The sequence below is a fragment of the Anarrhichthys ocellatus genome, unplaced genomic scaffold (assembly GCF_004355925.1).
Source record: "Anarrhichthys ocellatus isolate YVR2014 unplaced genomic scaffold, GSC_Weel_1.0 scaffold4, whole genome shotgun sequence".
In the NCBI taxonomy this organism is placed as follows: domain Eukaryota; kingdom Metazoa; phylum Chordata; class Actinopteri; order Perciformes; family Anarhichadidae; genus Anarrhichthys; species Anarrhichthys ocellatus.
In genome coordinates this window covers 12,276,637-12,294,539 of record NW_022280034.1, presented here as the reverse complement: position 1 = coordinate 12,294,539, position 17,903 = coordinate 12,276,637, and the positions used below count along the sequence as shown (strand labels likewise).

The 17,903-nt window shown below is 44.4% G+C and overlaps 1 protein-coding gene across 7 annotated transcripts in view; it reads right to left on the bottom strand.

Moving 5' to 3' along the window:
- grid2ipb (glutamate receptor, ionotropic, delta 2 (Grid2) interacting protein, b) overlaps window positions 1–17,903 on the bottom strand; it is a 34,801-nt gene that overhangs the window by 14,506 nt on the left and 2,392 nt on the right. For 2 of the 7 annotated variants that reach the window (XM_031844169.1, XM_031844165.1), the window contains exons 1-9: window positions 16,900–17,292; window positions 15,761–16,014; window positions 15,294–15,623; window positions 14,884–15,038; window positions 7,108–7,386; window positions 4,796–4,881; window positions 2,623–2,692; window positions 781–933; window positions 470–625 (exon numbers count right to left, since the gene is read on the bottom strand). In XM_031844169.1, coding sequence (XP_031700029.1) covers window positions 470–625; window positions 781–933; window positions 2,623–2,692; window positions 4,796–4,881; window positions 7,108–7,386; window positions 14,884–15,038; window positions 15,294–15,623; window positions 15,761–16,014; window positions 16,900–16,975 — 1,559 coding nt within the window. In that variant the 5' untranslated portion in view covers window positions 16,976–17,292. Of the gene's footprint in view, window positions 1–469; window positions 626–780; window positions 934–2,622; window positions 2,693–4,795; window positions 4,882–7,107; window positions 7,387–13,250; window positions 13,419–14,883; window positions 15,039–15,293; window positions 15,624–15,760; window positions 16,015–16,216; window positions 16,862–16,899; window positions 17,293–17,903 lie in introns of those variants that run through there. The other 5 variants (XM_031844164.1, XM_031844167.1, XM_031844166.1 and 2 more) reach the window with 4 other exon arrangements.

Sequence of the window (17,903 nt, the reverse complement as noted above, 5' to 3'; positions counted from 1 at the left end):
TTTCCATCTCTCTCTTTCGCCTGCATTTAGAGCGTCCTCAGCACTCTGATATATAAAGTGCGGTAAAAAAAAACACAGTTTCCCAGGCAACAGCTACATTTCTGTCAATGTAAGCTAGCTATTTAGAGTCTTGCCACCAAGATAGTTTTAAAAAAATGCTGAAAACTTAACTTTAAGCTACTTCATTTGCAGCTGTCTCTTGCTACCATTTGGAGCTGTCAACCTAATGTACTGATGTTCCCGTGGGGGGAAGCTGCATGTATTTTTAAGAATTATTTGACTTTCCAAAATCTCCGCAACAACTCCAGCAGCTGCTTCTCTCCTCACTTCCTCCCTCAGCTCTCTTCCGTCTGTTTAATATTGCATTGTTGAAGACTGCAGACCTACGTGTTTCCTATCACCTCATGCATACCCCCCATGCTCCCTGATCTACTACTTTCCAGTCATAGACCCTCTCCGTCTTACTGACCTGTGCTGGAAGAAGGTCTCCAGGGACTTGCAGACCGTGTACCTCTCCTGGATGGTCAGCAGGTGCTCCAGCTGCTGGCTGAAGGTCCGCCCGTGGACTTTGATGCTCGGCGGAAGAATCTCTGCCACCCACTGCAGAGAACTGAGGGCTGGAGACCTGCACGGCAGACGCAGAAGAAGATTCCCCTTGTTCTTTAATTCGTACATGACATGAAATACAGCGTGACTTGACCGAGGGTTCTGATGTGAGCGTGTTCGTCCCTGCGGACCAGGAGCTGTAAATTAAAAAGGTCAGGGTTTGTGATTAGTGACCTGGAGCGCGGTAGCGTCGCGGGGGCCAGGTTTGGAGACTCCTCTGGGTCGGTTTGGTCTGAGGAGTACTCAGACGAACCCTTCTCCACCACCAGGGTGGGCATCGCCCCGCTGCCCTGCAGCATGGACACCACCTTCTCATGGGAACAGTTCCTACAGAGAGAGAGAGAGTTGTTATACAGTATCAGAATAATTTAGTATGAAAAAACAAACATAACTTTGAGTAGCAGAAAGGGGTTTTGTTCTATGTTGTAAATCATCTTGAGACCCCTCACATCTATTTGTCTTTGTGGGGGGGGTAGAAAGTAATTTTCTCCTACTCAAAGCTTAGCTACAGCACTCATGACCCATTATGATAATATATGTAAAACTGTATAATTGTGCTCAAGTTCCACACTTCACATGAGAACACTTGAGCCAGTTGCATTAACCGATGAAGAGGGTGAATAAAGCTAGCAAGAGGTCTGTCTGTTAAAGGTGTGCTGCAATTATAAATTATGATTTTGTTATTCATTGAATAAATAAAAAAAAAGAAGGTAAGATTCCCCAAATAAAACCAGTAAACTAGAAAGCATTTTGTAAAATAGTGCATAAGAGACAATCACTTGTCATCATTAGTCTAAATAATACTAAATTTAAATCTAAATTTTCCAGAGAAATTCTTATCAAGCCGCGAACAAAAACATACTTAACACTGTGAAATGCATGATTTCTGGCTCTGATTTTATCCAGTGACATGCCGACTCCTCGACGAGTCCTTATGGACGCACACTTTTTATATTACGGTACAAAAAGAACATCTTCTTCTTTTAAATGAGATACTGTATCGACAAGGAATCCTCGCATGTTTCAACAAACCTGAGACAAGGACTGTACAGACAAATGTTTACATTAATATTACAGACTCTCGTAGATGACCATACATCATATGCTCACTCTGTAAACACGACACTGAAAGCTCGACATGTCTTGTACTTTATTTTCTTTGCTCTCTCTGGTGAACAACTCCCACTGTTTCTCCTGATCACCTCCTACTGCTGCAGCACCGTGTTGATCGGCAAAATTATACCGCGCCATTCAAATCTGTACATCAGGCAGCCTTGGGAACAGCTCTGCGATTCTTCTCTCACATGGCTATAAGGGTGGCAGAATGAGTAATGCTGGGTTGTTTTTTTTTTTTTCACACAGCACCGGGTGCATTGGCTGACACATTGCTTGATATATACGGTATTTAGCTGACCTCGTATAGGTACAGTTCACTTTCATCCACTCTGGGTTGATGATCCGCACTCCCACACTCACTCTCAGAAAATCAGGAGGCAGAAAGTCAAGAAGTTGTACAGTCCACACAAGAACGCCAGCTGCTCCCACAAGAGACGTTTACAGGCTGCGTTCACGTGCATCGGTTCAAACACACACATGTTGAATTATACAGCAAATGTCCATCTGTCAAATTATTTCTCAATTAGGCTTATTATGTAAAATGACGCTTGTTTGTTGGTTCAGATCAATACTTCAGAGAGTCAGATACATTTTGTAAAGCTACGTATTTTAAGAGGGATTCATTTTTCTCCTGAGGATGACTGACCTGAAGCTGCCGCAATATAGCTCAGCCCAGAAACAGTGAAATAATGATTAAGATAAAAGCTTCATGTGGTCTGTGATGGATTATCTGGCACAGGGAAAGATGGCTTTTCATAGCAGCAGATGGATTCTCCGGGAGAGAAACAGGTATCTAAATATAATGACTAAGTTCAAGAACTTGGACAGTAGGCAAAGACAAAATACTACTACTACTGCTGCTGCTAATAATAATACTAATGCTTTCCATTAAAGACAAACCTCATGTCCAGTCCATTGAGGAAGAGGATACGGTCGCCTGTTTTCAGTCCACATTCCTCAGCAGGACTATCTGAGAGGGAGACAGAGATGGCAGAAAATCAAATCAGAGATTGAAAAAGGGATTCTGGCACCACCTCACCGGCTAACAAGGTGCGCTGAACAGACGGGCAGAGCGGGGAAAGATGGTGACTAATGCGACGCTGTCAATCTGACATCCAACAAAGCCCGTCAACAAGCGAGACGATCGCCATGCCAAATTCTCATTACGTAAGGAAACAGTGCTGTCAAAACAATCCCCGGTGGAATCTGTTCTGCCCGCGCTGTACCCGTCCACCGTCGCCTCCTCATCTGTCAACTCACTGCTGAGTTTGCCTGACGTTAACTGTCATTGTTTTGGTGTTGACCCAAAGTTTGGACGCAACAAAGTCTTCACGTGATAATGTCGTGTGTGCACATTCGAGGGCCACGAGACTGGCAATCCTGGAGTTTTGAGTTGTTTACCCTCAGTAACGGTGTTCAGATCACGACGAGAGACATGCTATCCACCCCCACTGTCTCCATACCAACCTCCATAAGGCCCACTGAGTCAGTTCTCTCTGGCCGCTGCAGCACATGATGGTGGGAGATGGTGGTGGGCGGGAACAGTGCAGTCATCATCAAACACACACACACACACACACACACACACACACACACACACACACACACACACACACACACACACACCTCCCTCATCACCAAGGAACCTGGCAAATTCCCTCAACAGTAACTTCGCAGCCTCTCTTGTCTGCTACTTTTGTTTGGGAAAGCATTAACAGTTCATTAAATAACCCTTTACTGCTGGAAATAAAAATAAAAAATGGAAGTAATTAAGATGCTAACCAAAAGCTTTTACGCCGACAAATGTTTAACAGTGAGTTAAATTTTCTAGCAATAATCTCTGGTGTTTTATCCAAAAACTAATTAAGCAGTGGAAATAGCACATCTGCAGGCCCTACTGATTAAAAACAATAAACCTGAAGTCATGTTCTGATGCAAATCTATATCGAAAAGATGTTTAAATCAACAACAGATGCTATAAAAATGATCTATAGTTAGATCATACAACAATTTAATAACCTCAAATGAATAGTAGGACATTTGAAATGTTATTGCATCCTTAACTAGAGTTAGATGAGAAGATTGATAACATTCTTAAATCTGTCTGGAAACAACGAGCCTGGCTCTATCCAAAGGTAACAAAAAATAAACACGAGTAGTTAAAAAAATACTGATTAACGAGATAATTAGTTAGTTTTGGAAGTGTTGGTAGGGTTATATTGTTATCGTTGGACAGAGCCAGGTTACCTGTATTCCCTCTGTTTCCAGTCTTTATGCTAAGCTAACCAGCTGCTGGCTGTAGCGTCACATTTACCAGACAAACATGAGAGTGGTGTCGATCTTCTCATTTAACTCTCCGGCAGGCAAGCGAACAAGCGTATTTCCCAAAGTGTCCATTTATCTGCTCATATCTTGGTTGTTTGTAGGTTTACAGAGCACGTCCATTGGATGAACGCAAGAAATAAAAGATAGTCTGTCTGAAAACTAAGAAGCTTTTCTGAGATACTGTGAAGAAAAATCACAAGTTTATAATTTATACAACATTGTGATGAAGCGTGCGCGAAGTGCGGGATAACAATATTTGATAAGTATGATAAAATGATGACGGTGATGTTTATATAACATCTGATTTATTTCATATGTCATTTGTAAGGAGTTTGAATTTGTATTGGCAAATTCTGCAAAAATAATAATAGATTGTGACAATTAGTACAGTTTGTATTGAACATAAAAAATAAACACGCGTAGCACTGACTGACCGCTGTAAGTGTCTGTTACTGTACAGAACAGCCTGTTTCAAGTGCTTTACTCTTAACGTTTCATTGGTGAGTCAGACTAAAACGCTTCCCGGTACAGTCATAATCACACACACACACAACCACACACACACACAAACACCTCCTGAACCACCTTCAACCCCCAGCGGCTGGCACCACAACAGGCTCACCCACATAAAACACTCCCCCCCCTCTCCCTCCCTCCTTCGCCAGCCAACACAGAACAATGTTTGGGGCCAAACCACCACACACAGAGAGAGGAGGCGTCTATCAGGGTTTTAAGAGAGAAGAAGTACCTGAGATAACGGCGTCGATGCAGACGGGGGCGTGACCTCGGAGCGTGAAGCCGAAGTTCTTCTTCCCCCGGTAGACACGGATGACCCTGAGGAGCGGCAGGACGTGAGAACGATTAACAGAAGATTTGCAGACAGCGCCATGAAAATAATTCTTGACTTATTATATCAACGACATAATACAAGCTCATTATAAAAAATTATTTTTTTTACAATGTCATGAAGTTTTCTTTTTTCATTTGAATCATTTTGTCAATAAAATGTCAGAAAGAGTGAAAAATGCCAATAAAAATGTCTTCAAATTACTTGATTTGTCCAACCAATAGTCCAAAAACCCAAAAATATTCAGTTTAGAATAATAGAAAACAGAGAGAGGTGACAAAGCCTCACATGTGAGACACTGGAGCCAGAGACTGCTCTGCATTTGATGGATTAAACGAATTATCAGTAACTCCAACTGTTGTAATTTCAGGTTTCAGCATTAATCGCTGAACTACGCTGATGCTTAACAACCTCTCTGTGGATGGAGGGAGAGCCCAGATGTCTCTGGGTGATGGAGGACTCACTCACTGCTGTTTACAAGGCTGTTTGTGCTTCCTGTTTGTCTGAGTCTGACGCGGGGGGCATGACGCTCGTATTTAAGCCTAATCGTACTTCAGGCTTTTGTTAGTACAGAACAATCCCAACTTGTGCAGCCTCGACTCCTATCAGCTTCCGGCCAAACAAAAATAATTCAGGACATTCTGGACATGGAAAAAAAGCTCTGACATTTTGCTGATGGTGGTGCTTTGCTCTCGGTCACCCCAGTGGAGGAACAACCGGTGGAACCTCCCGTTACATCAAAGATGAGACACTTATGGTGCCTATCCACCAGTGCGTTGCCTTGGAAACGACTCAAGGCAACAGTGCCTTAATACGTAAACAGGGGGAAGACAAAAAAAAAAAAAGGATGACGGGAGGGGAGAGAAAAACAGGCAGATCTGTTCTTTGATAGCCGCGGTTACTGGCTGTTATGTAAGACGAGCTAAATGCAGATGTACGCACTGTGTGCGTGTGTGTGTGTGTGTGTGTGTGTGTGTGTGTCTGAGAGAGGAGGGTGTTTGGGCAGTGCAGCCACAAAAAGAGGCACACTTGACAAACTGAGAGACTTCTAAAGGCCTCTCCTGATTGCCATCAGTCAACACCAGCTGTACTTTATACTCATAAGACTGAATGAAAGTTAATGAGACATCAACTAATCGTTGCGCAGCAGCTCCAAAAAATGGCCTAAATAGACAATTGCCAATGTGTAGTGATTGATTTTCAGTATCAATAACAATGTTAAGGCACTATAGTAAATGTCATGTAAAATATACTAAAACAACCCTTTAAACACATCTTGGGGTGGATTCATAAAAAAACTTATATTTCGATTGATGAAAATTAGTAGGCCTAAATGTTATGATCCATGTATTATCTATCCATCCATCCATCCATCCATCTATCTCTCTATCTAGTTTTTTACTGGGGAGAGACAACAGTGTTGCACAACACTCTCGAGTGGTATGATTCTGTTCTGGGAAGGCACCAGCATGCAGCACAACTTCTAATTGTGACTGTGCCACTTATGCCACATGATGTAACCTCTCCCATGTAACACAATCAGCGTGCCTCCTACTGTTGTGTGACCTGCTAATATGATAACACTTCAGAGATATTCAGCTGCACATCTTCCCTCCCATGTGGATGGAGACGGATCCCGGGAGTTAGTCGGTTAGTTTGTGTGGGAGTGCACTGCTCCCCCCTCCCTGTAATCCTGCACGAAGTCCACTGTGGTGTTATTAATTGGACAATCGTGTGATCAGCATGTTGGTGGGCGGAGGTTGAGCGGTCGGGGGCTCTGAAACGGTGCGGGATCAACGTGTTGAATTGATGGGACACAAACAAGCAAATGGCAGTTTCAGTTTGGCTGGATTGAAACAACAACTTATTTTGGGGTTTTACTGGTGTGAACATCTATTTATAACAGAGATTTGGGGTTATTTTTAAGTTCAGCGTTGTGACGGGACTCACAGGAAAACACAAGCTTTAGGATGGAAGAATGTGGCGATGACAGGAAAACAGCAAGGATGTAAAAAGAGACACACTGTCCTCTGTGTCATATACATTTGTAAAACATCCTGCCGGTAAATGTCTGAATATTAAAGTAGTAAGTATGTGGCTGCTGCATTATGCGTGGAGATGAAACTGTTGGTGGCCTGGTTTCCAACAGTAAACAGCACTTAAAACAGAGCCAAAGACTCAGTACAAACAACATCTCCAACATGTGTGCTCACCTCTGATTGGGTCCGATGGGGGGATGTGCGGGTATCCCGGAGACAGACTTTCTAAAGCCCCTGTCTCTCTCCGCCTCCCCCCTCCCCCCGGGTTCTCCATCTCTGGGCACCGAGCTGGCCCGCTTGGACCCGTGGCGGCGGTCGGAGTGATCCTCGCTCCGACTGCGCCGGATCCTGCCCTGCGGCTCACTGATGCTCTTGCTGCGGCAGAGTCGGTTGATCACGTTCTGGGACACGGCCTCGTCAAAGCGCTGCCGGTGCTTCTTGGGAATGAAGATTCTGGCGAACATGGTGGCATGTGAGGGGGAAACAGAGGGGGTGATGTTAGTTTTTGTCCACGGGAGGAAAAAAAGAGAGTTGGAAAGAGGACGGATCTACATCACGGATCCACCTCGATCCATTTTTAAAAAAACATAGAGTCCGGAACCCAAAACCCTGGATTGCCAGAGAAATAACAGCAGCAAGTCAAACATCCAGCACGAGCAGAGATTAAAAAGTGATGATCAGCTGGATCGTCACAATCCAAGTCCAGACTAATTCAGATCAACAGGCTCCCTCCTTCAACACTCAAAAGAAAAAAAGCTTTTGTTGGACAGCTGAGGGGTCTGCCGTCCCCGGAGACAAGAAAAGGAGAGAAGTTGAACTCCTGTTCAGCCAGAGAGAAAAGAGAAAAGAGGAGAGAGACCGAGAGGAAAATCTTGGCGTCACTTGCTGCTTGCTGGAGTCTCACTGCAGCAGCGTGTGGCACCAGAGCCAGAATACGGCAAGAGGAAAAGGTGTGGGAGTGAGCGAGCACGGGATTTCTACTCTGCTATCTCTCTCTCCGTCTATGTCATCCTCACTCTCTCACTTCCGTCCACACTTCACCTCTCTGTCACTCAGTCAGTGTGAGCAGGGAGCAGGAAGCTGTCATCATCATCTTAATGAACCAAAACCTCGCCATTTCGACGAAGACACTCAATGTTTACTTGGGTGTTTTTTTGGAAATATGAGGTATAATTAACCTAATCAAAAGCAGCACGATGTAGGTAGATAGGTTTTAACTCAATTAATCATTCTCATTCAAATTAAGAGTCCAGTATTTTACAAACAGCTTCATCTCATGATAAAAAAAGATCAGCTAATGTCATTTTCACTAAACACCAACAACAACAAGGGGAACGAACATCAAACACCACACTAGAAGCTCCTTTATCTTATATTCTCTTAAAGGGGTAGCCCAGAGATCTTAGTATTACACTTCTATAACGTTGGGGGACTTGCGAGAGGGAGAGAAATTTGAAAACGAATGTCAAAATCGGCACAGCAGAGACGGAGATATGTTGACTTTTTAGTCTATAGTATGGGTCAATCTCCAACAATGCTGGATCCTACAGTTCCCATAATGCAACTTTTTTGCAAGTATTTCATTACACCCTAGCTATCTATCTGTTTTATGCTAAGCTAAGCAGCTGCTGAAAGGTAGCGGCATATATACAGTACAGGCATATATATACATTTCTGAAAATGTCAAACGTTTACATAAAAGTGAACGATATGACGGAAGATGAGGTTAAAGGGAAATAGCAGCTTGCCTTCTCATTCACTGTCTATCATCCGTCTGTGATCGTGATTGAATCACAGATGTTGTAATTCACTGTGTCGGTTTTCAGCTGGTGATTCCCAGAATGCCTTTAATCCTTTACTCAAGAATCATATCTACGTCGCAATATCGTCTATTAAGGCCGCTGACTGCAAAACTAATTACTCAGAGGAAACGCAGTTAGTTGCAACACTATGCACGCCCACCTCAAAGACGGCTGAACCTTTCCTTTAAGGTTAGATATGCCTAAGAACAAATTAAGAGGACTGTCGGAGGGGGAGAGTGTGAACATCCTCACAGGTCTAAAACTGTGTGCATGCATGTGTGGGCGGTTGCCTTGTCTCTTAGTAGCAGTCCTGATCACTTGAATGAAATGTTGTCTGTTGTCGTCGTGTGCGTGGGACGACTCATTTTGTTTTGTTCTGATAGTCGACACGGTTGTTTGGGAGACAGCCAGCCCTCAACATGAAGCAGCTCGTACAGTCCACACTTAGCCCCCTCTTTGACATTTTGCGAGCTTATGGCGCCACGAAATGCACGTTTTATTTTGTTTACTGGCCTTGGTGTACCGACCAGAATGTGACCGTAACGCAGCGTTTCAAACGTCAGATTTGCTGTCTGCAGACTGTTTTATTCCAGTAAAGGTCACACATGGCTGCTGTGTTTAGACAGGATTTAACAGTGGAACTGTGTCTTCTATTGTTAAACAAAAAAGTGGAAACTTTTGAGAAGTTTAGCTTTCTTCAGAGGACGGTATTGGAAACAAATATTGTCTTGGTGGTGATACAAAAACACAAGTATCATACACGCACAAATATTGAAATATTCAAACAATACCCAGATCTTAACTGATCTCTCAAATAATGATCTCAAAAATATAAAATCGTAATACCAGAAGGAGAAAGTCTTGAAACACTGGTTAAATGTAAATTAAAGACAGCCAAAATCCCAGCTGGTACACGGAGCGAGTCAGAAGTTAATTGTTTGATTCCATCTTCGTTGAATCACGGTGGCATTGAGAGCGGAGCCCCAACACAGATTTTCACAAACTGTTTTGATTCCCGCCTACACCAGTCTGTTGTTTTCTAGCCTTATTCACCGCTGATCAGATGAATCAGCCCATAAGCAGCGCGGCCTGTGAAGAGCAGCACCAGTGGAGTAATTAGCAACAAACGCGCTGATAGAGACAACTGCTCCCGCTGTACATGTCCTCGAGACGCTAATTAAGCTGCAGAAAAACAATTTCGACAGCTAAATAAAGCAATTAGGACACACTTATAGCACAGAGAGATGGAGACGGAGAGAGGAAAACTTCACAGCAAACACGAGGCCCGGCCACTGTTCACTTCGTTATCCAGAATTTCATGCAATGGTATTTCTAAGTCTCACTTACATGTGGAACTTGTGATTTCCTGTATTTATTGACATCACTAAGTTTTGACTTTGAATGACAGTTTCCTTTTTTTATCAAACTAATCTCTTTATGAAATGTGAGTAGATGTAGCCAAAAGGTACAAAATATTCATAGATACCATAGATGATGGACTGTGGTCCATACAAACTGAAGCCAACTCTAGCTGCTGGTCTGGGATAAAAGCTGATGCGGGACGCTGCAGCTGAGCTCAAGCACTTCCACTTGTATTATATGCTGAAGGTACACAGACACAGGAGATACAGTACCTGGCAAAAATGCTACATTACAAATCTATTGGGCAAGGAAATACTCTTTATCTCAAAGGAATAGAGAATAATAGACATTTCTGACTTTGGGCCCTCCAGTGGTGGTATCCCAAAATGCACTGTGGTAACAATGGATGCGGCTCCCCTCTCTACAGGAGCTCTCCATTCAGCACCACAACAACACAAACCAGCAATGCAGCAGAAGTTAACCTCACCTGCTGCTTGAATTAGTGGAGTGCAATATGGGGTTAACATTATTATCTTTTCACGGCAACAATCTAGCCAAAGGAGTTTAAAAAAAAAACACCCACTGATTAATAACTAGTCTGACAGGCCTTTTTAAATCAATCATTGATGTTATCATGAGTTGACAACCGTTGGCTGCTTTTCTCCCTTTTGTTGGAAATATGCACACTTGCAGTTCCAAAAGTGTCCTCCCTTCAATTAATATTCCATGTTTCGCCGTGGAGAAGACTCAATTGAAAGGTTCGGTTTACAAACCGTAAACGGTAAATCTATACTCATCATGCCTTTAACAAGCATACACCGTATTGTTTTGATTTTGACACTTATAAGAAATGGTGGTTGTCTAATCTTTTGAACAAATCTCCTCAGTTAAAGACATAGGCCACACATTCTTAGCCTGCTGTCGCTGTTTCATCATCCTCATTCTGATGAGGTTTGAGGCGTTCATGTGTCTGACTGCAGCCTGAGACAGTGTTGCCTGAGCGCAGACTACAGGCTACAAACAGCAGACTCCTGAGGTATAAATAAATGTTCCGTAGTGTAATGTAGGTGTAGCAACCCACACAGTCCCTCTCTCTGTTTGCTACCTTCGCTTCCCTGCTATTTGTCATCTATTCATGTCCCGGTAATAATATGTCTCTGTCGCTCACACAGATGCAGTGGGTCACCCGTCTGTGTCTGTGTGTGTGTGTGTGTGTGTGTGTGTGGCTGCTATCAGCCTTATGCTTCTATAAAATGCGCAAACCGTCCATTGAAACAGCCACCTCATCACAAAAAGTTTTCCGCGTCAACTCTTGGCAACAAAATGAGCGCTCTGATTTTGACCTCATTTATGAAGAACAGAGATCTATAATTATCTGAAGGAAGGGGTTGTGGAGGAGGAAGCAAGCAGGGAGGAAGGGAACGGATTTCTCAAAAGGGAAGAATGACGAGTAGACAATAACTACAAAGAGGAGACCTCATTTAATTTCAAGTGTCCGGATGTGGCTGATGCGCGAGCGAGGCTAAAAAAGGTGAGACCGGTGGCGTGTCTTAACACACATAAGGAGGAGTAACCTCGCGTGTGCTCAGAAAATAATGGAGAACGTTTTGAAAAGAGCATGATCTGTTTGTCCTGCTCCTCTTGGCGCTGACAAACAGGCACGGCGGCGGGTCGTGTGTTTAAGGATCAAGCCAGTGGAATTAAAAGATAATTATATGATTATCGTTGTGAGCATCACTGGGTGCCTGGTCTGTTCCCAGGAACTTGTCAAAAGTAAATGATTAAAGATTGTGCTTGTAGAAAGAAACGTCAGCCACATCAGATCCACTGAATGGACTGGGACTGTCAACCAAGACTGAACCAAAGTCAGTACAATGACACCATAGCCATGATGCCATGGCTGTACAACATGTAATGACAATCCATTCACGATAGATCAGTCTGGACCAGTGTTTCTCAAACTATTACCCCCTAGGTGTACTTTGGAGTACTGCAAGGGTTATGTGATTCCTAAAATAATTATCCTACAATGGTTCAATAAAAAATGTTAGTTTAAATTAAATTTTAATTATCAGAGAAATCATCAACTGCTGTAAACTGTCACAACAAACACATTTTTTTACCAGATATGTTTTGGGGCGGAGTGAAAGAAATTTAAGAACCGCTGGTCTGTGCCGCCGTAATGCACCAATATGACCGGCCTTGGCATCCCTTGAGCTGCTGTTCCGCTAAAAAGCAATCTGGTTTTTTTCGTTCTTCCTTCAGACTGAACAAGCTGGTCCCATTAAGCGGCGCCAAAAATCTGCGAACAGCTATAAAAAGACGACTTGTTCCACTCCAACTTACGAGTTGCAAACAAGCTCTGCTGACTCCTGCAGTTCAGATTAAACACCATCATTAAACACCACTGAAGGAGAAAAGCTTCGTGCGTCAAGAGGAGCAGATAAATGCAGATGTGTTGATCATGCTCATCCATCATCATCATCATCCTTTAATCACTGCTATTATGTTATAGGGCTCAACTATCACTGCAGTAATGAAAGATGTTGGTTGATTTCTCCACAGCTAAAGAGGTACACCTGCACCAGACATCATGCGATACACAAAAGCTAAAACATGCCTGCAATATTCAGGGAAGACACACACATACTCAGTATAATACAAGCAGATGTCGTTTTTTTTAGAGGAATATTAATGTAATCTGTTAAATCAACATTCAGTTTGAAAGCAAACACGTGGAGAGAGATTACATCCCAAAAGCAGAGCATCACTCAACCTAATGACTTCACTCACATAAGAGGCAAACACAATAAAAATGCCTTTGTAGTGCCGACTGTGTTACAACTAGCTGTCTCCGTCCAAATGTGGTCCCGTCACATCGAACTAGGAGAACACCCTGTTGACGGCGCGCTCGACTTCATAAATGATAGATTTAAAGCTGGAAATCGCCTTGAAGAAAGCTTAGAAAGCCAGAAGGGAATGGAGGAGTACGTAGCCGAAAACATCAGATATCGAAACACCAACAGCAGCCACTGACATGTTCTGTATCCGACTGCATTAAACATTCACTCACCTCCCCCACTTCACATACGTAATTACACTGATTGGCAAAAACAATTCCATTGGAAAAAGATGGGGAAAAGGTATACTCACCCCAGGCAATTCATCGCTTTAGCTGTCACCCATAGCTCAACTACAAACTAAGTTGCACCATCTAATAGTGAGCAAAATGGCAGACGCACCTAAGGCTTCAGTGCTGCCTCTCTGAGGGGGATAAGAGATACGGTGGGACTTTGGTGCAAGCGGGAGTCTTTACCAAGTGTTAGGGGAAAACGGTCACCACAGAGAGAGAGCGAGAGAGAGAGAGAGAGAGAGAGAGAGAGAGAGAGAGAGAGAGAGACAGCCCGAGCTCTGAGCAGAATAATGAGAAGGAAATCCATCAGATAAAAACACATAACCCCCCCTCCCCTAGAGAAAGGGAGAGAGAGAGGAGGTAAGAGAGTTGTGAGATGGATGGGGGATGGAAAAACCACAAAGACATGACATAAATATTATTATTGGTGCTCGTGCAAATAGGAGTGTCCTTTATTGAAAAAATACCAATGAGGAGTTCTCAATGTTGTGAATTATTCATTAACCAATTTAAGGGAGAAAAATCCAGACGCCTAACATCATCTCAGGTAACGAAAGTAGCTCAGCACTGACCTCGTACTGCTGGAAACCCTTCTTACGGAATATAAATACCACTAAAAATAAGAGTTGAGAGTGGTGTAGTAGTGGAGGGGAGCCAGCGTAGTAAGAGAACAAAAGGTCTGATTGGCTCTGCTTGTGGAGGAAGTGCAATCTGTGGACAAACTGTCTGGGGATTCAGAGAAAGGCGGCAGTGCTGGTCATTTTGGCGCTTAGACAACCACATAACTCTGGCTACCTGAGTGCTGTTTCCTTGTTTAGATATCTGGCGTTAGGCCGACTCATGGAAACACACACCTTCAAAAAAATAAACCTGTTGGGTGTAGCTCCAGTTTGGCATGGCCACTGGTAATAAATGATGTTTTCACAAAAAGCGAGTACTCAACTAAATCTGTCTGTGGCTCATCATCAGTCACCGCCATGCTGTGAATATGGCTCGAGTTGCCAATCCTCAGTTACAGCTAAAAAAATCTCTTAGCTACATGTGAGTTTAGCCTCTCGGTTTCACTAACACCGATGGCACTTTAAGCGACTTGGAGGGGTCACTGTGGATTTACCCCGGGTGGCAGATGGCACCTAAACCTAAAGCGTAGCTCGGCTGGCAGCGGTCGAGACCCCCTCTAATCCATCCCGCAGAATGAGCAACAGGAAATGTTTACGTGCTCATTATGACTCAAATCCCTGCAGAGTATTTTACTTTTTTAATTGGGACTTGAAAATGACAAGTGTGTGGGATACCATACCAAAAATGGGAGTAGTAATTGAACAACACTGGAAGCTTTGCAGAAGCACAAACTGTCCTTTTTGGCTTTAATGGACAGTTTTGCAGAACAGAATGACAGGAAACATGCAGAGAGACGGGTGAACACATGCAAGAAGTGTCCTCTAGCAATATTAAATGTGTCTCAGGCTGCTGCCTTTTTATGGTCAATGGTTTGCCACTGTTCACATGGTTTCAAAGGTGGATTAAAGAGGAAACAAAAAGCATGCTCTCCACTGCATTCTCACAAATCTTTCCTCCACTTCCTACCAGCAGTTTATTCTATCCTGTGTTTTGCAATCCATTGTAACCGGAGCCGAAGTGCCCGGCTCTTACCTGATGCTGGAGATGAGCTGCCGATGCTCATCGGTGGCAAGTATGTCGGGCAGGACCGAGGCCAACCACTCAACTCTCTTCTCGGCCGCGTAATGCTTCAGCGCGGTGAAGAGTTTCTCTTTCACTTCAGGTTCGTCACCTAAAATCTGGTCAACCTGACGGCGAAAAGGACGATGATGTTAGAGGCTGGAGGACAAGTCGGTGAAAGGAAAAATGGGGTAGATGCTGCCACCTCATAGCTTTACACTGTGCCAGATTGTTACCGTAATGACACTTCATCTGCCATTCAAAAAAGAGTTTGGCCTTACTCAGGCTACATTACATGAGTTTGTTGTGGTCTTAGTCTATTACATATTTGTAAATACATAAAACTGGACCAGACTTAGCTGTCGCTGTGTATTCAGACGTACCCTCCTATTGAACTCCAGAGCTTTATGTTTACGGTCCAGTCTCGCTCCCTCTCCTCCCATCTGACTGTCATCGATGCTGATGCTGTGTTTCTGCCTCGGACCGAGACACAGCACCCCCAGGCGGAGCGTCCTCCCCTGGGAGGCCTTGATCAGCGCCGCGGCCGTCTCGTGCTGCCGGACGGGGATCCCGTTGACCTCCATGACGTAATCGCCGGCCCTCAGGCCTGCGCGGCCGGCTGGAGAGCAAGGCGAGCAGTCCTCCACCAGCAGGGGGCAGTCTCCCACGATGGTGAACCCAAAACGACCATCCGGACCTGGTATGATGTCCATCTGTAATGCAGGATAGATATAGCAGTTTTTATTCAAATTGAAAACATAACCCCCAAAAGGCTCCGGATCAGGCAGGAAGTACCTCAACCCACATTATGCTTTATTGCTGTGATGGATTCAAAAGCTGTAAGTAAGACCTGCTGTATGCGGGACACCACTCCGATACTGGGGGGGATGTTCTTCTGAGTCTGGGCGATGGCGACAAGCGACTGGGGACCCAGCGTCGACACATTGTGGCCCTCGATCTCCAGGACCTGGTCCCCCGCCTGCAGCCCCGCCAGGTGGGCACTGCTGCCCTCCTCCACAGACACGATGTAACTGGGTCCATTGCCGCCCAGCTGGAAGCCGAACTCCTCAGGCCAGCCCTGGTTGGACGACGGCATGCTGAGGACTTAAGGGACGAGAGGAGGGGACACAATAGGTGAGGTGGGAGAAAGAAAAGATTTGAGGATGGGAGACAAGTAACCACTCATAATCCGAGGACTTCACAGAGTCCTCCACTGCGGAGCTTCGCTGCAGCCAAACGTCTGTGAGATTATGAGACGGGCATTCTGATAAATGAAGAAATACTCATTTCAAACACACGCACTTACCCACTGTGTCCAATATATTCAAGTCTATCGACATTGCGAAAACACCTTTGGATCAAATAATCCTCCGCAGGTTTCGAAAGAGCTCCAATTCCTTCGTCTCTTCTCCCGCCTGCTATCTCCAGTGTCTCAAGTTGTACTATCGAGTGCGGCTGTGTAACCCTCTACCCTGAACCGTGACACACTCAGTGGTCCCTGACCTGGTTCACAAACGCAAAAGCAGCCAATCAAATTAAGGCGTCGCAGAGATTGTGACCTTAATTAACTTGAGAGACAAAAGTTCCTTCAGCTAATTCTTTTTTTTTTTTTTACTCAGTGCACATGCAAGTCTATCCTGTTGAATGGTAATTATGCAACAGAGAGCACACCACTGGCAATGGTGCTCATTTCTAAGCAGGTAAGAGACACAAAGTGGCATTAAATAACAACCGTATGAGGTAAATTCGCAAATATAGAAGCACATATTGGCCAGACTTTGGAGTGAAATACTAAAATGAGAATGAAATTTTCCACAAGTGACAGATTGTGCTATAAATACAGAATTACAAAAATGGACCTGTTGGCTTCTGCTAAATATACTAAAGTATAAACCCTCTGGCTCCGCTGGGAGCTAATGATGTGCTCCACGGCCTCCAAAGCCGCAGCGCAGCGGCATTCACTCACTGGACAAAGCTGATCAGACTTACGGAAATCTTTAGATGGATACCGAGAGCCCCGACGGAAAGAGTATCTGCCTTTTTTGTTTTGCAAAAACTTCTTCATCTTGAATGTCAAATAGCAGGTCGGCCTGCTAGCAGCCCCGATATCCAATCTGTCTTCTCCAAAAACAAGGACCAACCCAAAGTCAAACGGGAAGGGAGGCAAACTCAAAACATTGCCCCATTCGTCCAACCCTGAAACCGCAGCAGTGTCCTCACGAGCGAAAAAGGGTGAGTGTGCATGAGAAGCGAGCGCAGTCTCTCTGCGAGTGTGTCAAGGAGTTAGTCCTGCGTCTCATCCCCGATTCATCCTTGGGCCAGCCTGCTTGCACAGTGTTAATCAGAAAACTGGGACGCGTGCACCGGGGCACCTCTGTTCCTTCATAATTCTCTCTCCAAAAAGGCTATTGTGAGGCCTCATTTTTCTATAAATACACCAGTGTGTCTTTTTCCTCCTCCTCCCCTCTTGGCTAGGTGGCTCTCCGAGGGACCGCTACTGGCCCAGAATCGCTCTGCGTCGATGCAACGGAGCCTGATGGGTACTAATTGGAGCGTCTGCATGCCTGGAATTCTGTGTGTCCATGTGTGATGTGAGAAGCAGTGGGGGGCAATTGAAGACTTTAGCCTGTAGAATTAGTAGGATTATGAGCTGAATCTTCAGCGCTCCTCCCCCCCCCCCCCCCCCCCCCCGTCATTAATACTGAAGGAACACATGCTCCCCTCCCGTAATGAATACATACACTGATTATCAGTGGAACCATACAGGAATTGTGCATATGACATGTGCGATGAGTCAGAATGTGAGAAAGAACACACACAGAGGGTGAAGATGCAGTCTGTATCAGAGGCTGAGTTTAGGTAAAAGCTGTGAAAACACACGCTTTACGTATTGATTGAAGCAGAAGGCTTTAACCTTACTGATATTTTATTTGAAGCTGCACGTATCAATATTTTGATCCATAATAGAAAAGAGTCAAATGACTATGTGTAAC